General features: G+C 47.1%; 1 protein-coding gene across 1 annotated transcript in view; it reads left to right on the forward strand.

The window, feature by feature from the left end:
* The window catches only part of SDAD1 (SDA1 domain containing 1), a 199,967-nt gene that overhangs the window by 155,225 nt on the left and 21,430 nt on the right, over nt 1-23,312 (forward strand). The window contains exons 17-18 of the mRNA XM_086961777.1: nt 6,873-7,008; nt 14,550-14,650. Of these exons, the coding sequence (XP_086817903.1) occupies nt 6,873-7,008; nt 14,550-14,650 (237 nt within the window). The remainder of the gene's footprint in view (nt 1-6,872; nt 7,009-14,549; nt 14,651-23,312) is intronic.

Here is a 23,312-nt window from a genome sequence, read left to right on the forward strand (position 1 = left end):
AAAACCCCAGCAGGTGCAGGAGGTCGGCCGTAGTCTGGAGGTGGCTGACGACTGTCTGGGGCGAGCCCGCCTTTAACAACCAGTCATCGAGGTAGGGGAAGACTTAAACCCCTAATCTGCGCAGATGAGCTACGACCACCACCATCACTTTCGTGAACACCCGTGGGGCACTGGTAAGGCCGAAGAAGAGCACAGTAAATTGAAAGTGCTCGTGGCCTACCGTGAACCTCAGGTAACGCCGGTGGGCCGGCAGGACGGGGATATGAAAATAAGCATCCTGCAAGTCCAACGCTACCATCCAGTCTCCTGGGTCCAGGGCAGCTAGGACCTGAGGCAGTGTCAGCATCTTGAACTTCTCCTGCCGGAGGAAGCCGTTGACGTTCCGCAGGTCCAAGATAGGGCGTAGGCCCCCTTTGCCCTTCGTGGGTACCAGAAAGTAGTGGTAGTAACAACGACACCCTACTTATGGCCCAGGAATGCGCTTGATGACCCCCTTGGCCAAGAGGGCCGTAACTTCCTCTTGTAGAAGTGTCAAGTGATCCCCCGACACGTGGTGGTACTGTGGTGGCATGGCTGGAGGGGTTGCCTCGAAGGGGCGGGAGTAGCCCCTTCGGAGGATTTGCAGCACCCACCTGTCCGATGTGACAATGCGCCAGTGGAGGTGGTGATGGCGAACCCTGCCCCCCACTGGCGTCACATGGGCCTGAAAGCTCGGACTAGGAGGGTTTTGAGGCGGATGCTGCAGGGGCAGGTGTGGACTGGCCTCGCTGTTGTCCCCGACCACCGCCACGGCGGTTTCCACGTCTGGCACCACGCTGGACGGTAGTCTGAGGTCTGTGGCTGGCAGGACGTGTCGGGGTGCCCCTTCCTTAGCCACGAAAGGAGCGAAAAGCAGCCGTTTGCTGGCTCGGGCCCAAGGACTTGGGCGTAGCCCTGGAGCCTTAAAGCGCTGAAGCGCATGGTCTGCTTTGTCGCCAAAGAGGCGACGGCCATCAAACAGCATGTCCATAAGGGTGTTTTGGACATCAGATGAAAAGTTGGCGGACCTCAACCAGGCGTGGCGACGAATCGCCACCGTTGTTGAAATCGCTCTGCCTAGTGATTCCCTGGTATCCAACCCCCACCGGATGGAGTACCGTGCTGCATCACGACCCTCCGCAAGGGCTTGGGTGAGTTTAGTTTGTACCTCCACCGGGCATTGTGGCAGCACGTCCGTGACCGTGTCCCACAGAGAGTGGGTGCAATGGCCCAAGAGGCACCCGGTGTTGACTGACCGGAGCCCTAAACTCAGGGATGAAAATACCTTTTTCCCGTATTGCTCGTACCTCTTGGATTCTCGATCGGAGGGAGCCATCGGGAATGCGGTCTGGGAGTTACAGGCCTGGTGACCAGGCTCTCGGGGTGGGGTAGGTGGACAGGAAGCAAGGGTCGCCCGGAGCCTGACGGTGGCGTCTCGCCATGTTCCTATCTACAGGCTGACCTGTAGCAGGCTTGGACCAAGTGCCCAGAAGAACGTCAGACAAGGCCTCATTAAACGGCAGCAGAGGCTCTGCCGAGCTTGCCTGCGGTTTAAGGACCTCAGTGAGGAGGTTAGTCCTCACGGCCGCGACGGGGAGCTCCAGGCCCAAGGCCTTGGCTGCCCGCGTCAGCACCCCACTGTAAGCAGCCCCCTCCTCCGTAGCCACGCTAGGAGGGGAGACAAAGCCAGTGTCCGGCGAGGTGTCCAGACCACTGGCGTCCCCTAGCTCACCTGCCCAGTCCTGATAAGACTGGCACTCCTGTGCCAGAGGGTCCTCAGGCCCCTCCCAATCCGCCTCGCCACCCTTCACCTGAGACTCTGGCTCAAAGGATGGGGCCGGGTCATAGAAGTAGAAATCTCCCATCGGCGTCGAGAACGGCGCCGAGCAAGGTCGTAAGGTCGACCGGCAACTACCTGGATCCGGACCCGGGACCGAAGTCACCGGCGGCGTCTGGACCGAAGCACCCTGCGGCGTCTGGGCTGAAGCGCCCGACCCGCTGCGGCCCCCAGTTTGGGCCGCTGGGCCCGAAGGAGCCACGGAGCCCGACGGAGGAGTGAGCGACTTTATGGCCGTGAGGAAGGCCTCAATCTCCTCCGGCGTCGCGTTCTGCCCAGGGACCGACTGGTATGAAGCAGGCCGCGACGCCCGTGGGCTGTGTCGCCCGAACTCCCAGCCGCATCACACGAGCGTCGGGGGGAGACGGAAGAGCGATGACGTCTTTTCGACTTCTTGTGCTTACCTGAGGACTTCGAGACGAAGAACGAGGACGACTCCCGGAGCTATGGTGGCTCCGACCCCGCGACCGGTCCCTCGACCTCCTCGCGGACCGGGACCTCGAGCGGCGCTGGCTGACTGCTGGAGCTCGAGTCGCTTGCTGGACTGCTCCCGCCTAGCTTTAGATGTCAGGGCTCGGCAGTCGGAGCAGGCCTTGTCGTCGTGGTCGAGGCCCAGGCAATGAAGACACCGGCGATGGGGGTCCGTAACCGACATCAGTCGATCGCAGTCGGCTCAGGGCTTAAAGCCGGGCATCCCTACCGGCACCGTCGGAGTAGATAGACTTCGAAAAGGATCAAAAATGATCGAAAAAGTTTAGTCAAAAATTGACTAAGGGGTACCACTTTTTCCAGATCTGCGCTAGCTGGCGCGGAAAAAAGAACTGACATCCGCGCGCGAGGGCGGCGTCTTAAGTACTCCGGCGACGTCATCCCGACGCCGACGACGGACGTGGAGCCGCAGACGACACCTACCGACGCGCAGAGGTACTGCTACGCAAAAGTTTCCGGATCCAGTCTGACGCCTGGGGATATTCTAAGGTAAGGAATCTAATACTAACCTGTTTCTTTCAGCTAGGTAGTTTACTAACAGGTGAAAACACTCAGAAGTTCGGTGCAGCAACAGTCAATGTGATTCCTGCTAGAACAAAAATGTTTGAGACTCACTCGGCGAGTGTGACCAACGCTCAGTGACTGACAAAGGAAGTTTCAACACTGACAGGGAGGTTCCACTGGCCACGAAGTCATGCACTGACAGTTGTGTCTTTAGACGTCAGATCTGTGCTGCAGTAGACACTCACAGTTTAGAGGGCCTGCACAAGAAGCTGCAGCCGACGACTAGAAGTCCAGTCGGGGCGAATTCAAGGTAGGGTGCGACTGTGGAGGGTCTCACGACCTTGTTGGCACCATTGGCCCACTTCTACTCAGGCTGGGGGTCACGGGTACACTGGTGCTTTCTGATGTCAGGTTTTTAAGGTTCTGAGTCCTCTTGGTTCTTCATGGGTTTCTGCAGGGTGTAGGAAGTAGTTCCACTACTCCATGGGAGATTCTGGTTGCTTCTTGATGTGCCGGCTACCCTCCCAGGCTATTGGAGGAACAGCAGCTGCAGGACAAATTATCTTTGGTACAATTGTCGATGACTGCAGACAGGTCTGCAGATTTGGCGCCAAGTCATTTGTTACTTCTCAGTTCTTGCTCTTCCTGGCTCTTCAGTGTCCTTCTTCTGAGGTCGTCAGAATCTGCTTCTCTGGTGTCAAGACTCCGCTAAATACTGAATTTAGGGGTGTTTGGGGAGTGTAGGGTAGTAGCCAATGGGCTACTGGCCATTGGGGTCACCACACCCCCTATATGACTACTTATGTGGGAAGTGGGCATAACCCTGTCCCAGAATTTCTAGGTATGCCATCGCAAAGATGCCTACCTGTAAAAATATGTGTAAACCTCACAGTTAGCCCACCTTACGGGTGGTACAAGCTTTGGCTTGGCACACCTACCTGACTAGCTCATTTTCCTTCCTGTCGAGGTGCTAAGTGGGCTCAGGACAGGGAGATGGCTTCCTCTCCTGAGTGAGGGCCTAATTTGCATTCCAAGGAGGTGGCTCCTGTGAAGCTTGCTAGCCCAAGGAGGATAATCAGTAGGCCATCCTGTGGGAAGGGGAATTGCACCCTCTTTCCAAACAGGCCTGACCTGATCTCTTGAGAGCAAAAGGCTCTCGCCATAGAAGGTCAGAAGCTTTTTTCCGGGGTCAGGCATGTAGGATCCAGTCAGCAAGCACACCAGAGGCTGTTATGTTTCCAGGACTGCTCTAAGAGGTGCCCTTTGAGTGCATGTTTTGATAAATCCAACACTGGCATCAGTGTGAGTTTATCAAGATGAGTAGTTTAGTACCAAACATCCCTATTTTCATTGAAGCCATCATGTATCTGGGTAACTCGTTTTTACCAGTGTCCAGTACATGGTGTAAGATGGCTTTCCTGCTCACTTGCACTGGCAGCAATAGGACTAACCAGCACAGGGGCATATCTGCTCGTGCAGATATGTCCTCATATATAGTATTAAGCACCCTGGTTTAGGACTGTCAGGCCTGCTGTAGGGGTGACCTATAAATATCATAAGCAGTGGTAGGAAATAATTGCTCACAGATGTGTGACCGGTCGTATTTTTACTTTTGTCTCCACCAAGACAAGCAGCCTTCAATTGGTGGTGCACCCCTCAGGGACCCTCTATAGAACCTCAGGCCCTAGGTACCCGGGTCCAATTTACTAGGGACGTACAGCGTGTACTAAAGGTTTTGGAAATTGGGGTACAATTGCACAGTTTTAAGAAAGAGCTCTGACACTGGGTTCCTGGTTGGCAAGAACTCTGTCGAAATCACATCACCTACCAAGCAAAACGTAGGGGCAACCATGTCAAAAAGGTGCACTCTCCTACATGGAGTCAAAGTTCTTTGTTCATTCTTGCTGGGCATCAGGTGACTTCTCCTTCCAGCTGAGCATCCTTTTGCTGTATATCTTCTCAAATCCAGGGTCTTCTCATCTTTCTCTCCCTTATGCTGTTGTTTTTTTTTTTTTATAGGTAGCGTGGAACTTTTTACGAGCCAAGCACCCCTTAATCAAGACTAGGCTGTTTCATAATCCCTTTATCCCCATTTCAATCCTCCTGCTCAGCATTCTGGGACAATCCAACATTGCAACTTCAAGTTATCTCTAGTAAAAGCTCCTCTGAGACCCTCACCTCCTCCCTTTCCTGACACAGTTGCCTGATCGCTTCCCTCAAAAAGGTCAAAAGCAAGCCCTTCTATGTTTGCTTCAGAAGTCTGCCCTCCTCCTTTGATCTAGTGGGCCTATATTGCCCCAGCCCAGGTGCAATGTGAAGAACAAATTATCAGATGCTGATTTCCCCTTCTCCCCTTCCTTTCCCAGGAACTGGGTGAAGTGCTGTTTTTTCTTTATCGTGCGAGGAGCCCTTTGACGTCTCCACTTGGGAGCAAAGTAATTAACTAAACCCAGTAGAGGGGAGGGGGCAGGAGCCTGGAATTTGATTATGAGCTGAGCCATCAAAATAGGGTAAATCTTGAATTTCCATAAGGTGTTTATGAAGGATACTTGTGGACTGAAAATTCAACTCGAGGTGAACATTTCACGTTTGATTGATACTTAGCTGGATCCTGTAGGCTTAAATGGAGCTAAACTGTACTCTAGGGCAGATTTAGGGCCAGATGTAGGTCGGCAAATACCGGTCGGTAACGGCCGATTTCGTCCGTTACCGACTGGTATTTACAAATGGAGATGTAGGGGCCTTAAAATATACAGAATCGGTATATTTACCGAATCGGTAAAGTTACCGATTCGGTAAAATACTGATTCTGTAAATTTACAGAATCGGTAAATCAATATGTAGGTGGCACAGAAAACAGTGCCACAGGCCCTTACCGATTCGTTATTTACCATGTAATACTATTACATGGTAAATAACGAATTCCAGTGTACATGCACATCTGTGCATGTACACCTGTGCCATGTGGCACACAGACATGCCCTAAGGGCATGTATGTGTATCACATGTCACACAAGCCAGTAACAGGGGTGCAACAGGGTGTCGAAGTGACACCCTGTCCCCCTTGTAAAATCGTTAATTTTACCGATTCGGTAATTACCGAATCGGTATTTGCTATTGAATCCTATGGGCTTCAAGGCCCATAGGAATCAATGGCAAATAACGAATCGGTAATTGCCGAATCGGTAATTACCGAATCTTACCGATTCGGTATTTTTACCGAATTTTCTTACCTACATAGCAATTACCGAATAGTAAATACCGAATCTGTAAAATTCGGTATTTACCATTCGGTAATTTGCTATTACCTACATCTAGGCCTTACTTAGTCTCTTATGTGTAATGTATGGAAAACACCACATACCTTCAGTGAGCACTACAAACCTATACAATGAATGTCCACTCACATTAACAGGCTTACCCCAGGTCCGCACCAATCCTTGAAGAGCCCCTTCTGCAACAGACTACTTGTCGCAGATACCGGCTGCACACAACTGTAATCTCGCACAAACAGCTTGCACATGCTTGTCCTCTGGTATGACAAACCCAGAGACTCTTACCCTAGCTGTGCAGCAGCTATATCTTAAAAGGCAGACACTGACAGTTAGCACCCTCAGTCCAATTACCGTTAATGTACTGTGACTGAGAGACAAGTGGCAAAAAGCCTTAAAACCAGGTAGTCTATTGCGAAAAGTCCTGTTGGACTAAGTGGGCATAATACACGTGGTTAACGAGAACATTTTCATAATTAAAATATATGGGATAGGCAGACACTTGTACCAAACATTAAAGTTAAACCCTAGGTTTTGTGCATATATTGCTTACAAAACCAGTACTAGCAATGTGAGGGCAGATAGCGTATCATGTAGGTTTTAAGTAGGTCTTTGATATGCTGTTGCAGCTCAAGTGTATAAAAGCTTGCATAATCACTACTGTATACTTTTATATTTTTTACATGTTATTAGGACAACATTGCACTTTTTGTGTAGTAAGGTGGAATTATAATGTTGCCTTTTACTTGTAGGGTAAACCTACGGAGGCCTCGACAGAGGCGAGAATTCAAGAGTATGGTGAATTGGACGCCAAAAGTTACATTCCAGGTGCAGAAGTGTTGGAAGTGGAGCAGGATGAAAAAGATGAAGATGCAGAGGATGGAGAAGGTTTGATCACTGAGCTTTTTTAATGTGCTATTGGTTTTAATGAAAATGTGACCGATGGTTGTGATCAACTTTTTAGGGCAAATTAACCCAGGCATCCTTCTACAACTGCTAATTCTCAGTCTCTTTACATATGCAGAGGAGGGGCAAACATTTCCCCTCCTCATATCACCAAAATGCTGCGGTCATCTGAACCTGGCCTTATAAATGACATTGAGGCCAAAGTACTTAATACAAAATGTGCCCCAGGGGCTCAACTGGCATTTTCACTTTTTTTGTGCCTCCCACCCCATAGCACTTTGGTGATATAGGAGTTGCAAATTAATGTAGGACCTTGTAAATTGGATTCATTAGGTGTTACTTCTTTGTGTCTTGTACCTTTGAACTTGTAGTTCACACTAAGAAAGATGATTATTTGTAGCCGTAGTTCTCACAGAGGGACTTAACCTTATTGAATTTTCTAGTTACTAAAGATTCAGGCAGAATTCTGTGGCAGAGGTAGGCAGATTAATTGACAGTATTAAGCTGGTTACCACACTGCGTTGTCCATTCTGAAATTTTGAGTTTAGATTTTATGGTCCTGTGCAGGAATAGGTTGGAGGGAGAGATGGTGGAGAGAACTGCTGGGATGGACTTTGTTGCTATTGTTCCATATACGATTGTCATTGTGGGTTGTCAAGAAGCGGTCATTGTGAGATGTCAGGAAGCGGTCATTGTATGTAGCTAGTTGATAGGCTGCCTCTGTACAAATAGTGTACGTTGGACCTCTTACCCCATTGCACCCGCTCCAGCCTGAAGGTTGAGTGTTCCAGCAGGGCAAATAACTAATCATTGACAGTTATGAGGTGGGCAGCCCAAAAGTAGGCACTTATGTTGATAAATGCTAAACTGCCATTATATTGGTTGCCTTGTAGGGTTTTAATGGCAAATCTGGGGTGTTTGCCATCCCATAGCACAGCTCATGTCACCCTCAACCACTCTGAAGGTCTCGGGAAGGTGGGGAGGGGGGGGGGGGGGGTTATATGCGTTTTACATGTCAGGGAGTAGTTTGGGTTATGATATGAGACCATCTTAAACATTGCTGCCCACCACATCAATGTAAGGGGGCGCCTCTGCCACCTTTCCATTTCTTTTCAGCAGGCTCACATCACCCTCTTCAGATTGCTCTCAAAACAAGCCTCCCTCTCCTGTGTCATGTATATACCCAAGTATTTGAATCCATGGTCGGCATGCGTCACTTGACGAGGGAGTGAGGGCAACTTCATCCCACACTGGAAGATCAAGAACTAATTTGCCCCAGTTGATACTGTAAACTATGTGTCTCCCATAATCCTCAAATAGGTGGACGGTTGAGGAAAGGAACTGTGATGGTACTGTGATATAGAGAGGGATGTCATCCGTGTGAAACAAATCTTCTCCATCCCCCATGGTCTCATCCACGATCCATAGGCCATGGATCCCGGGATGAACACAGACTGTGCATGCTAGGGATTCTATAGTAAGAGCGCACAGAAGAGGGGACACAGGCAACCCTGTCTCATGCCTCTATGGATGGGAAACTCCACCGACAGTACCCTGTTCACTCGGGCTGCAACCATTGGGCCATGATATAATAGTTTGACTCATTTCGTGTAGCGGGGACCGGTCATGAACTTGACCAATGTATGATCAATAAAGGGCCAGTGCACTGCGTCAAATGCCTTTTCTGCGTCAAGCGCTAGAAAGTCATGAGGTTCTGATTGGTCTCTAATTTTGTTCAGCTAATTAAGCTTGTGACGTAGATTGTGTCTGGTTGATCTGCCAGGCATGAAGTCTGACTGGTCCCTATGGATTAGGGGCCTGATGACATGCAGGAGTCTAATGGCTAGAATAATAGCTTCAATTTTAACCTCTGTGTTGAGTAGCGAGATCAGGCGATCTGAGTCGCAACACTCGTTTGGCTTGCCATCTTTATGAATAACTACTGTGACAGCCTGTTGAAGGTCACACAGGAAGGTGCCCTGTTTAGCCGCTTCCAAGAACATGTTCAAGAGATACGGTCCCACCAGCCCTACGTAACACTTATAGAATTCTGCGGGAATTCCGTTGGGTCCAGGGTCTTGTTAGAATTCAGTTTCGCTGTAGCAGCTTGAATTTTGGCGAACTTGATTTTGGTGCCAGGTGCCGCTCTAGCCTCTTAATCTAGCACAAGAGTGGTCACAGACTCCAGGTACTTTTTATTTTAAGGCAACGTCCGCAATGGCCTGGCCCTATAAAACTCTGCATAGTAACGAGCAAATGCTCCAGCTATTGCTTCATCTCTTTCCCCATTTTCTCTCCCTCTTTGGTTCACCTGCCTGGCCTCCACCTCCCTTTTCCCCAGCCACACCAGTAGTTTCCCAGTCTTATTACCAGCATCATATAGTCGGTGTAGCGTGGTTAGCATTTGGGTTTTTGTACCTTCTTGTGTCAGAGCTCTATATTCGTGTCTTAGGAGGGCCAGCTTACTAAGGGTGGTGGAGGGGGAGGGGGTCTGATTCCTGATTCAAGGTTCCCTAAATTTCTAGCAGCTGACCCTCGTGTTTCTCCAGGGTTCCCATCTCGCTCCTCCTCTTTCGGGCTGTCCTGTTCGGGACATTGTCTTGAAGGACCACTTTGTAGACCCCAGAGTACTGCTTTAGACTTGACTGACCCTTCATTTATATGGAAGTAGCGCTCTGAGTCCACCATCCGCCCCACAGCCACTTCCCGGTCATGTAGATCCCAGGCATTACATTTACCACCCGGCACAAAGCCTATCCACCCTCACCAACTGGGGCTGTGATCTGAAAGGCTCCGGGCCAACTAGTCCGCCTTCTATGTAGTGCCCATTTCCCCTGTTGGGGCAAAGACATGGTTTAGGCGGGATAACACCTTATGGGCCCCTGAGAAATAGTCGTTTTTGTGTTCATGTGGGTGATTGTGCCTCCAGAAAGGCCCAAGTCAGCTGCAAAGCTTGCAAGCGGGGTGGGTTGTGTGGTCAGACCTGTGCATTCCACCCTGTCCTGCTCAACTACTGTGACATAGTTAAAATCTCCTCCCACAGTTAGGAGTGAGAAGTCCGCCTCCAGCATTATACTAGCTAGCTTCGTAATGGTGGGAGACTATAGCCTAGGGGGAGCATTTACGCTAAGCAGTGTAACATCTGTTCGTCCCTAGAACCCTTTTACTCCCACCTGTCTCCCCAAGAGGTCTGTTCACTTCTTAGCTACTCGGAAAGGTGGATCCTTCTGGACTAAAATCGCTAGCCCTCTTTGAGCCCAACGTATACCCTGCATATGCAAGTGTGGTGTAGGCTTCTCTCCCCTGAAATCTGCACTGTGTTCCCTTAAGATGGGTCACTTGTAAGAGCACCATCTCCAGTTGTAGGTGGGCCATCAACTCTTGCTTGACCTTGTCACCCAGACCTTTCACATTCCAGGACAAGATCGACATGGTCTTATCTGCTAATGGTGTAGTACTTATCCTGGCTCTGAAAATGGAGGCAGGACGTGCGAGAGAAGAGATGGGTGCCTAAGTAGTAACTTCTAAATTATGTGGTGCATGTGGCCCCAATAGAGGCTGGGCATCAGCCAAGGTGACTGTGATTTTTCTCCCTGAATTGTGCCAGCTTTTCTAACCTGCCCAATGCCTAGTTTCCATATCTGTATCTGCCCCCTACTTAACATAACCCACCCTAAAACCCCCAACCAAGTACCCAAGCCACCCCACAAGGACTGCTGTAAGTAACTGCTCTCTTAGCTAAACCATAACTACTCAACAGAGGAGACTAAGAGGTCTGTTGCCCACCACCCCCTACCACTAGTTCAGCCCCATTTTGAGCCCTCGATCCCTTCCAGAAATCTAACAAATCTGAGGTTGTTTTGGCAGGTGCAGTTTTCTGCATCTTCCAGTCACCACACCACATCCTTAGTGGTGGCTTGGGCTTCTGCAACATCTGTACAGTGACCCTGAACTGTGTCCTCCAGCTTGGAGATCCTAGACTCGGCAGAAGTGACCCTATCAGCCACGTTGTAGAGATTCTGCTGCAGGAGGGAGACCTGAGTGCAACTCCCCCATTCCCCACTTGGGTGCCTCACAGGAAGACTGGATATCCAGGGGGAGAACCGCATTATCAGGTATTGAAGGGAGGGCATCCATGTCTGGAGGTGCTACTACCTTGGTGTAGCAGTCCATCTTCACCTGTTCAATAGACCTCAGTTCTTGATCATGGGCCATACTCCTGACACCGGAGTGATGCTTTGTGCACCCCCAATTGGATAGGCCTGCAAGCGGTAGTGGTAGCCATCCAGGACAAGTCTCACAGGCGCAGGAGTGGCACACAAGTCGTTTCCGATGTTCAACAGGATAAGAACAGAGGGGAGATCACTTTCTCACTTGTTCAGTTCCTGCGGCCTGTATTGTGGGGGCTCAACTAGTATTTTCAGGTGGGTTTGCAAGGTGAGGTGACCGGAATGTTGCAGTCTGTGGTGGGGCAAGACCGTTTTGACCGGTGCTGACCCTGCCAGATGAATGATGGCAGACACAGGTTTTAGATGGGCGGGGGGGAAAGGGGAATGTCCCCCCAGCTCCCCAGCCCGCTGCTCAGCACTGGTAAAAATGATGTGTCCTCTCCCTGGTCTCAGGGAACCAGACCCCTCCTCAGGCGTGCAATCCTTTCTTCCCCCCCCCCACCCGCAGCACGGGGCACTCTGTACCTCCAGTCCCTTTTCCACTTCAGGTCATACTCTGAGGGGGTTCTGACCTCCTGGGCAGTGTCGCCAGTGAGTTAGGCCCGTTATTGGGGTGCCGGGAGTCGGACAGGTCCCACAGAGTACTCTATTCTCTGCGCCGTCAGGTGCAGGCAAGGTATGGACGCAGGAAGGAGGAAGTCCAACCTTCATCATGACTCTCCCCATTGCCATTGGGTCAAGTCCTCACCTCCGGGGTGATCGAACCAGGCCTGCAGCTTCAGCCCTCCAAGCTGCCACACATGATGGTCGCTGCCTCCCCCATGCAGCCAGGGGCAAGGGGGCACAACCACAATAGGGCAGCACTGGTCCCGGCTGACCCACCGCTCATTAGACGAATGCGGCTGTCCCAACAGAGGTCAGGCCCGCCAGGGAGTCCCTCCTTGCGGCCTGGGGATGGGCCGCCGCCATTGATGATCCCGGACTCACGGGCACAGCAGCTGGACTCCCGGACCGGCGTCCAACAATCGCCGGTCTTCCAGCTTGCCCTCCTGATGTCACTTGGCTGGCACCTCTCAGATCCCAGTGGGGGCTACCCAATTCACATTCCTTCCAGTGATCTCAGTCCATCAGAAGGGCTGCCATAGCATGGTTCTGCGTCAGTGCGTCCCATGTCGCAGCCAGGCTGCGGACCGCAAGGTTAAACGTGGTATCTCAGCTCTGTAGTTGCGGAGTGCCACTCTGCAGCACAGCCACCCCTGCATCTAGGGGACCCGGGGGGGGCTCTTTCATAAGCAGTACTCGTGGGTCTAATCATGATTCTGACTGATTAATTATAGGCCTGACGATAAGTGCACTTGAAATACATCTGACTCTGCCTCCATCTTGGCCACGCCTCCTGTATCTGGATTGGTGATCTATCAAGTCGTCATCATATTCCTTTATTACGGTAAAATAAAACCATAAAAGGTACATTATAAACATTAAAAATAGAATAATAATAAAATGTGCAAATGTATTATGCAAAACTATTTGAGTAAAACCAGGTTGTGTGAGAAATTTCGGTCCAACAATACAAATCTCATAGAATTAGTAGCTTTTTTTATATCCATAATATTATAGTAAAAACAAAAAGATGAAGGAAATACATAAAACACATCTCAAAGCTAAAAAGATTTACAAGGAGAACAAGTAAGCTCCTAGATAAAGGGGTATACAACCAATCATAAAACAGTTGAGGCAATACATTAGGTATACATAAAAGTACTATCTTAAAAAGCACTCAACCTAATGTACCATATTGCCAACAGGTATCTAGCAATTGAATACACCACACAGTCTCGTGTTGGTTTTACATATTCTAAGGGCTGTATGGCGGTCCCAAACCCAAGAAGTTTACAAAGGGGAATAATCCATTCTGTATGTTGTTTAGCGTAAGCTTTACAAACAAATCGCCATGTTCAGTGTTCTCTGCAACTAGACAACCCATCGGACTCAGATTTGATATGACTTTCTTTTTGGTCCAGGACTGCGTAAGAGTAGCCAATGGTAATATGCCCAATCGGAATTTAACATATCGTGCATGTGCCCCAGGGTTGATAACCATATTCAGGTATGGCCCATACTCAGCTACACATTTGAACATCAAGAAGGAATCTACCAGGAGAGACAGCAGAACTTTTTTCACCTAAAACATAATTCCTGTAGGATGTTTTCAGCTTCTCCCAAGCTTCATTTTCCTCCTTAAATTTTGAAAGGTAAGTAAAAAATTACTCTTTCAAATCTTTTACCCAGGAATGGGCAATTGGATATTAGTCTGTAGTTTGCAGGATCGTATGGATCAAGGTTTTTGTTTTTTTGGTATCATATAGGAGGCTTTCAACTTTGGTGGGAAAGATCCTGGTTCCAAGTACTTGTCGAGTAAGCGGCTAGCTACAATCTAAGCACTCATTGTGAGGAGGATATCTTTGATATGTTTGGAGGTGCTGGGTCTGAAGGTGATCCTGATGGTCTAAATGTAATAGAATTCTTTTTCTGAGAGGGTATTCAAAGTATTACATGCTGTTGAGTCATGTGACGAGGGAGTGTTATTGAGTTCCCCTTAAGGTAATGTTCTATTTTTTTTTTTTTTTTTTTTAAATTTAATCAATTGCATTGATATTTTGCCACCGAAGCATGCAGTTGTTGTGATTTGAGTATTGAGACTCTCTCAGTTGTGGTATTTTGCTAGAATCTTGTGGTGTTCCTTTGCAGGGTTGTCAAATGTAATTATGTTTGTGAAATAGTGTCCTTTTTGTTATGATTCTGAAAACTCTTCCGTTGGCTTTATTAGACTGATGTAGTATGATTTTGTCTTTTTCTTTGCATGATTTTTTTTTCCACTTGCTTTGAGTTGTGAACTGCTCTTATTGACACTTTTAGCTGACACACCTTCTCATAGTAGTGACAATGGCACAGTTATGTTGGGTTCTCCTATTTACTGCATGCCTGTGAACCTCTTACTCTGTAGGCATCCCTGTTTTATATGGAGGGAAACCCTTATTGCACACATGACATCCATTCAGAAAGATTTTTTTTAAATGTACTGCTAAAAATGTATTAAGGTCACAATCTGTCACACCTCTATCTCAGTAACATGCGCATTAAGTGGTAGGAATATTGTACGTACTTCCTACTTCACCAATTTTCTCCTGTACACATCAACTATTAGTCTCATTAAATGAGAAGGATTGATGAAAATGTGTGCTTTCACAGCTCATACTCTTTCTAGCTCTGACAGAGACCATGATAGATTTTATTGGTGTGGTAGAAATTATAGGTTGTGTATGTGATACTGTTTGCAATTTACCTTACCAGACGATTGGGAAAGTGCCAGTTTGAGTGAGGACGAAGGAGGCAGCGAGGATGGAGAATGGATTGATGTACATCATTCCTCAGATGAAGAACAACAAGAAATAGTAAGTCATCAGATGTTTGACCTTTAAATCCTAACAGTTTTTAATCTCTGAGTGTGTTTGGCCATTTTCAAAGCATATATATTAGTGCACTTCATATCAGTTTTTTTATTTATTGATGCTGTGTCCCATACTGATGTGCCGAAAATGCGGCAGAGGTAGTCACAGGAACATTTTTAGAAAAACATCCTTGTGTTTGCCATGTATATTTTAGAATTAGCCTTAGTACAATAGTGTAAATGTGTGTGTGTGTGTAGATCAATGTTTGTTTATTTCTTCAACGTATTAAACTAAATATTTGTCCTTAAGAAAGAGGTTTTAATGTTTGAGTCATTGTAAGCATTTAGTCTAAATCCCACTCTTTTGAAAGTGTTTGATATCTACACACTAGAAATTCTGCTTGAGGTAGATTTGGCGTGACTGGTGAGATGCTGAAAGAATCACAGTTATTAGAGAGCTGTTCCAAGTGTGCACTTTAATTCCATTTCTACTTAATCTTTTTCTTAATGATTCAGATAAGTAGTTATGATTAATTATAATTTATCTTCCCATCCTCAATGTCTCAGTACTTTTGTAAGTGGACCATGCAGCTTTCTTGACATGCACTGAAAACTCTCTAAATCAACCTTTTTTGAAATTGGAAATTAATGCCTGCTGCCAAGGAACTTTACTGTAGTAAAATGTAAAATTGTGGCTTTTGGCAGTGGGAGCAACTCTGATATTGAATAAAGGAATATTGAAATAACCAGCTTTCACCTTTTGGGGTGCAGCTGGAACAAGTTTGAGTTGGTTCAATTAGATCTATACTTTAAAAGTTAAGTATTTCGCTCTGTTCACATCTTCTTTGTCTTCCTTGCTAAACACATGTGATGGCTGGGATTCTGTCAGTCGTCTGCCTAATTGATCTCTGGTATAAAATAGATTTCTTGGGAATATTTGCCAATCCTTTCCAAGGTTTTATTTCTGATAGAGACTTCTAAACACAGAGTCCTCCTCTTGTGATGTCTAACTTTGTGAATTTTTCCTAGGCGTAGTATTCAGTAAGGGGTAACCCAGTTCCTAAAGACCACGGGGAAAGCAACCTATTGTGGTTGAAAAGAGGGTCTGAGTGGTCTCTCTCAATATAGTTGGGTTATTTAATTACAGTGGAGGAATTACTCCTTTTGAATATAGCGCCCTCACACACACTTGCTAGTGTCATCCTTCGTCATCGGGCGTTGCTCCTCGTGGGGGTGGCGCTGCTGTCCTCCACGGACCCCACGAGAGGGCTCTTTATCAGAGATCTTTTTAGGGGGTGCCGCAGTTGTGCATGTGGGGCCTAGAACAGTAAGGGAATGAGTGAGTTAAACTTACCTTAGCAGTACCCAGAACCTAGTGTTATTCAGGGGTCCAGAAGGTAAAGCTAAAACAATCTAGGATGTGGAGCACCTCCTTAAAGCAGATATAGAGGGCGAAAGGATGTCTTCCTGCTGCTCTCAAAATCAGTGGGAATGTGTGAAAAAAGTGAGATTAGGTCAACTTGTTTCGCACTTAATGGTGGTCCCTAATGGACCGAGGCGTGCTTCGTCAGGACTGTGAAGTGACAAATACAAGAAAAAGTGAACAGGAATCAGGCAAAATACGCCCTGAATTCCCGCTGTATCTATATTCAGGTGTTGAAGTGTCTCTGCGCTGGTAGGAACGTCTGGTTCGAGTTCCTATACCCAACCGGGTGAAATGGAAAGGGATACAACAGAGCAAGAGAAATCCACAGGCATCCTTCTGGGCATGTTTAGTGAAATATGCGCTTGTCGACATACTGCCATATAGTGATCATTGCCAAATCAGCGCACAGCTGCTCCCCGTGCGATGATGTACACATAAGTCTGGTGACGCCTTTGGCTGGCTGCATATAGCCAGAGGCAGTAGGTGTCTGGCACACACATATCTTATTTATAAACCCAATGGTTTAGAGGGTGGTGTTATTGCTGTATCTATAACATCATTAGAGACAAGGCTCCACTTTCATGCTGTTAGTGGCAGTTCTTGAGCCATACTAATCAGACGCGGTGAGCATATCTCATGGAATTATCTCGTTCGTGTCCCAGACCGCAGACAAAGTGGTGGCAAAACTGACTACACGCAGCACCGCCTTCGTGATCTGGGTGCTTCACGTGCCTAAACAAATGTGTAATGTGACGAGTGTCTCGAAATTGAGATAATTGTGGCGGCAGTATTGCAGGGCGTGGTGCCACACACATACCACACAAGCAACATTCGTGAACACGCTTGACCACATACCCATTGTTTCAGAATGGTGAGCCACGTCGGCGCTCACTGTCGTAATGAGGGTGAGTATCTGCGGATGTATGAAAAATAAAACACGATTGTGAGCTTGTTAGGCTTGTGTCTGCCCTTTTACCTCAGATCCTTTGTAGAGACCGCAGGAAGACACTTACATTCACTCACCCATATCGATGCCACGTACCTGCCCGTCCGTCAGTGAGTTGCTGGTGTTTACGGGAAAGTCCGGTTTGCCAAATTATAGCTGCTGGACTGACACCGACCCGAATTGACGTCCCAAAGTGCGTGGTATGCTGGAGGTCAATGTGTATAGACTGCACAAGTGATACTGCTGTCTCTAGGACGGTGGCGGTCATATTGGAATGGTGTCAGGGTGTCAAAAAAGGATAGTAATGCTTCCAACTGGTATTAAGGCATATGATGTCAAGCACGAGAAACACATAAAACACCGAGATAACCGTCTAATTGTTGGATACAAGTCTGGTTGTGAATTATCAATGATTCAATTAAAAAATGAAATGTCAAGTAAGTGGTCCTGTAATCAATTATGACAGTAGGTAGTCCAGTTGGAGTGTGAGTGCCGCACTCAAACCCCCATGATCTCTGCTAATGTGGTTTGCACAACACAGGCTCTTGTTGTCGGGACAGCCATGGGCTGATTGCAGTATTGTAGATAGAAGGGCCAGTGGTGTCGTGTGGGTGATCTCATATTGACCAAGGTCTATAGAGCTACCACACCTGCTGAACCCTGAATAAAACAAGGTTGTGGGTGCCGCTAAGGTAATATTAACTCACTCATTCACTTACTGTTCTAGACCCACATGCACAACTGCGGCATCTCCTTAAAAGAGCCTTCTCGGGGGGTCCCTGGAGGACAGCAGTGCCACTCCCTCAAGGAGCAACGCCCGATGATGAACCATGACACTCGCAAGGGTGTGTGAGGGCACTCCTTTGTCTTTAGGAACACTTACCGCTTAGTGAATACTACGTCAGTCTCTGGGAGCAATGGTACTGGACCTGCATTTTTCTAATAGCTCCCGGTCCCCCCCTCTGTACAGTGTGTTGTAAATTTTACCAAGGCACCAGACTGGATCCGGAAACATTTCAGTAATTCCTTTGCGTGTTGAATGGTGGCAGTGTGCAGCCCTAGGTTTGTTCAGTCCACTCCGAATATGACACTGTGGACTGACATATTTTCCACCTTTGCGCGCTGACACCAGCTCCAATCTTTCAGCGCCTTCAGACTCTGATCCAGAGCTAGCAGTGCTGTCTTATGACAGACTTTTTCCCTCAGGAAAAACTCTTTTTCCTTCCAAACACTTCACAGTGTGAAGAACATGGGCCCTAAAATCACAGGTTTTATCCCTTTCTATAACGGTCAGAGACCAACGTCAGTAACAGACACCCATGACGTTTGCCTTTAGTGCCTTGGCACTCGGAGTTATGTCCATGTTGCTCGAAGGTGAATTGCAGAGCCATCACGACCACGAAGCCAAGTTAGCCATCTCTAGACTCCAAAAGAAGAAGAAGTTTGCATACGTGCTATTGTTCCTGTGGCTAGTCGCATGAATGTTCCCAATCGAAGTCGCAGAGCTCAGGTAAGTAGAAAAGATACCACAAAAAACATATTAAGTAGAAGCATGGGTCTCCTCTTACCTGCCATTCTTACCTTTCGAAGTTGCGCGACAGCCTAGGTACCTCCAGGCTGCAGAGGCAATACGCAGTACGGACTCCAGCAGTGTGTTCCCGCACCCTTGTTCCTTGGATGGACTGCACCAGCAGACAAAGTCCACCAGCTCCAGGAGGCTGTGGTAAAAATCTTTGGTACCCTACCAAATCTGCTAGAGCAGCTTTGGGCCAAAGGAGCTGCACTGGCTGTATGTTGGAACCATGTAGTAAGCATACAAAACAGTGATGGATGGAATGCTTAAATTAATCTCAGCCATTGGTACTCATACAGGGGTGCTTCCCAATCCACTATTATTTGTTCACACCATACCACCTCAGTTTGAACCCAGCTATATGAAAATCAGTCTTGATAGGAAGAGTCGAGCCTGAATTGACTAGCCAAGTCATCCCTGAACTGGACCACGAGCTACCCAGGATCGGTTTCGCCCTAGTTATGAGCTCATCAGCCTGGTACAGCTTGGTTCCAGTGACAGTGTGCACAGGACCCACACCTGGGCATACCTGTCCCACTTAGGCCAAAACAATAATACTTGAATTATTCTCCGCCACTGGTAATCACTTGGGGCAGCATCCCGATCCATCATTGAAACTAAGGTGATAAGATGTGCAAAATAAAGAGACTGAATTGCATATAGCTCGGTTGTAGGAAGTTGGCTTCTTATATGACATATCTTAATGAGTTATATTGTGTGAAGTGTCCAGAGGTTCCCTTTCAAGTGGACAGGGGCTTGCTCTAGCAATCCCAAGGTGCTCTTCTAGGGTATAGTGTGGTGGAGCAGCCTTAGACTTAGGAGTACAAGACATCTGCAAATGAACACAATAGTCAATAAATGAGACACGGGACTCACTTTCTGAGTTTACTATACTCCCGGGTCTCGATTATCCCCTGCAGTGGAGCCCAGAAGGCGTTCGTTATCTGGGAGTTTAGATCACCTGTGATTACGATCTCATTAGGAGTAACTTTCCCACAGCACTTGAAAAGACGAAAACATGCATAGAGCTCTGGATCAGTCTTCCACTCTCTCTGAAATTGAGAATATCTCTGATTTAAGATGAAAATGTTACCAAGATTTTTAGGTCAAGCCTAGACAGTGCTTGCGCTGTCTATTTGAGACCTATATATACTTTGTGGGCTTACAGCCCATCCATATCTTTTCGTTTGTTTATTTACATGTCCTTTAAATAGCCTTGCTTCCAAATGGTTAATCTTTTCTATTTGTCCCTCCTTTTCGTTGGTTGTTCACTCCCCCAGAGCAGCTACTTGTAGCCTTCCACTTGTGCGAATTTAGGCCTATTTCTGCGCGCTATTTTTTTAATTTGTTTCTGCACTGCAGCATGGGAAGGCTCTCCATTCGGACAGCTGCTCCCCGTGCCTTTCAATTTAGAGCGCAATTGAAAACAGGCCTGTAAATCTTGTCAGGGTACTCTGTCATGTTTCACCATAACATGCCATTTATTTTAGAAGCCCTGCGCCCCCACAACTGGTTATCAGTCTTTCAAGGACTCCGGTATGTGAAGCCTCGACCCCTGGAGCCTATAGACATGGGCCTTTTTGTTTTTTTCTACTCCTTCTTAACAGGGCTGGTAATCTTGTTTTGATTTAAGAACAAGAACTCCATTTGCACTCCTGACCTCCTCCCACTCTCGGTTGTGTAGCGTTAACATCGCTCATTACATGTGCTGGCATCATTTGAATTTATTTCTGACAGTACACGTTGCTTGATTGGTGGTGGCAGCTGTGCTTGTGTTGTTAGGAAACACCAGCTACTTGCCGAACGGTGCTGTCAATGCACTTTCTTGAAAATGTTGCGTGTGAGCAGGCTTCCAATGGCATCCTCTTGGTGGACGCTTATCTGAAGACTTGACAGTCAGATTGAAACCGGGTGTTGAAGTACTTGCGCATTGCACTGAAATCAGTACGGAAAGTTCCTTATGGGAGCTTGATGAATACTATAACATATGTCATGTTATGAATATTATGACTACTTGTGGGCTGTCACTCATGCTTTTTTCACCCCAGCCATTTGTTCCTGGGCTTGTCACGCGCCATGCTTCTGCCTTCCTGTTTGCACACTCACCAGCTGCCTCTCATAGAGGTTCCTTGTAAGAATCCTGCACCTCTGCCCGTTCCACACAGTCTTTTGGCTGTAAGGGGCTAACACTGGGCAAGATACAGCGCCCATGGCCTTTAGGAGCCAGTGTGAACCCAATGATGAAGCATGACACTATTAGAGTGTGCGAGGGTTGCTATATAAGAGGTATTGCTCCCACTAGTAGTAGAAGCAACTTGTCATCCCTCAGATCGAGAACTGTGCCTATACATTATACTTAAGTTTCATTCTTTTGGGTTGGATACCTCGAACTACTTACCATGAGCATTTGCCCTTTAATCTGGCTGCCCCTTTGGAGTGACCTGTTGCAACAGCAGTGCCACATTTTGAACCCCAGCCTGTGCAACTGACACCTCCAAGTGTGGCGATTGAGCGGCGACAGCTGATAAATTTCAGTTTCCTCCCGGAGTGGTTGATGTCGTCTTGGCAGCCAAGTGTTCATCCACAAGATCTGTCAATGCAGAAAGCTATGAGAAGTTTGTTGCTTTGTGTTCCTCCTGACATATCCTACCTCTCACTGCTCATTTATCTAATGTTCTGGTTTGTTTGACCCTAGCCCAGCAAGGCTTCTCTGTAGTAACAGTTAAATGATACCTGTTTGAACTAGTAAAAACAAGCATTTCTCTTCGCCTTAACATCAGCCAGGCGAGTGAACAAACTCCAGGCTTTATCAGTAGTTCCAAAGTACATATGTCCTTCTTCCAGGACAAAAGAGCACGACTGCCTAAGGTTTGTCATGCAATTCCACATATGACAATCCATCACCTTGTCAGCTTCCTGTGCACTGTTTCACCCTTCAAAACCAGAAAAATTGCGTAACCGGATTCATCCCGAGAGGGCACATAGCTTCTACGTAGACCACACCAGAGATTACTGACATGATTCATTTTTCATTTGTTTCTCTGTGACTAAGAAGGGCAAAGCGGTGCAAAATGAATTGTGTTGTACATCAATATCTGCTTTGGGACGGCCTAGAAAAGGCCGCCAGAAGGCTTGCCCGCTCACTCCACCAGAGCGGAGGCTGCTGCCATTGCCCTGGTGCGCGATGTGAAAGCTCTGGACGATTGCAAGATTGCGATGTGGGCATCTCTCCAGACATTCACAAAGAATTGCTGCCTTAATAACAAGGTCTGCCAGAATGGGCACTTTGCCCGACCTATCCTGCAGGATATCCTGCTCTGAGCCATTCTAGAGACCCACGGCCAAAGCATGTGCGCTGCTTTGGCATCAATTCACTTTTAGAAATCTGTGTCTAGAAGTCTCTATCACAAGAATAAGTTACTTAACTTTTTAAATGCCATTTCTAGTAGAGAGTCTATCTAATTACAGATGCCAAATATGACATTCTGCGCACTGAGCTATCTGATTTCCATAGCTACGAGTCCAAAGGTACGGGTAGAGATTAGAAAGAGACTGATGTCAGAGCATAACTATGGTGCATATATGGGGCCTTAAACTCATATCCGGAGTGAGCGTACCCAATATGGAGTCGCATGACGCCACCTGTCAATGCCCGAGGAAATTGCTGAAACGTTTCTGACTCCTGTCTAGTGCCTGGGAGAAATTCACAAGGTGAGGAATCTGTGGTTAGCTAGTCTTGACCAGAAAAGATGTTATTGAAGGTAAGTAACTTGCTGTTCTGTTCTGGCTGATGGTGTTTGAAACAGTGTTTTTATAGTAAATTAGGTTAAGGGTGTGATGGATAGGAAACCAACTTCACACTGAAGATTCTCCCTCTACAGCAACATATCCATGCCACTGATTCCCTCATGCTACATGTTGCTATTTCTGTAGTTGATAGTTTACTTACCCATGAGTAAAGCAAGGTATGGAGCCAGCTTATTGTAGAAGAGCAGCTTCTCTTACCGAAGCAGCATAAAGGGAGAAGCTGGAACTAGTCTGTAAAAAAAAAAAGAAAAAAAGTCATGCATTAACTATCTGGGTCACATGTTTTTAATATTATTTGTGGTTATTATTGCTTGTTACCAAATGGGAACATTAATACATAGACGGCGCGCTATTGATGTTAAAAATTGACTGAGGTAATTCATGCTTTAATGCACCATTTTGTTTATCAGTTGCTTACAATGAACTGTCACTCAGTCTCATAAATGACTCATGTAAATGTCATTATTAAATATCGAGAGGAAAGTGAGGAAATAAGAGGAGTTTGTTCCATTCCCCTGTGTTAGTCTATATCAATCAAGAAGAAGAGGCTTGTAAAGATAATTAAACCATTCCATTACTGGTTTGTGTGGGGAAAAACAGATTGTTTTTTTAAAAGAACCCTCGCCCACCAACCTAGTTGGTGGCATGCTTCATCATTGGGTTCCCACCCAAGGTGGCAAGTGCACCCTGGGTGTGCTGCGACACCTGAATTACAGGGAAGCTGGTGTTTTCTTGTGTCAAGTGGGGTGGAGTGATACATGTGTTAAAAATGTCTATAGAGTCCCCCTCAGTAAAGAGAATTATTTTATTATCGGGCCCTATGGCAAGGTTAAAAACGAAAAGGCGGATATGTCTAGAGACTTAAATTCAGCTCATGTATCCTATAATATATCAGATCGGTCTACATGTTTCAG

Source organism: Lissotriton vulgaris, chromosome 3_1 (genome assembly GCF_964263255.1).
Source record: "Lissotriton vulgaris chromosome 3_1, aLisVul1.2, whole genome shotgun sequence".
In the NCBI taxonomy this organism is placed as follows: domain Eukaryota; kingdom Metazoa; phylum Chordata; class Amphibia; order Caudata; family Salamandridae; genus Lissotriton; species Lissotriton vulgaris.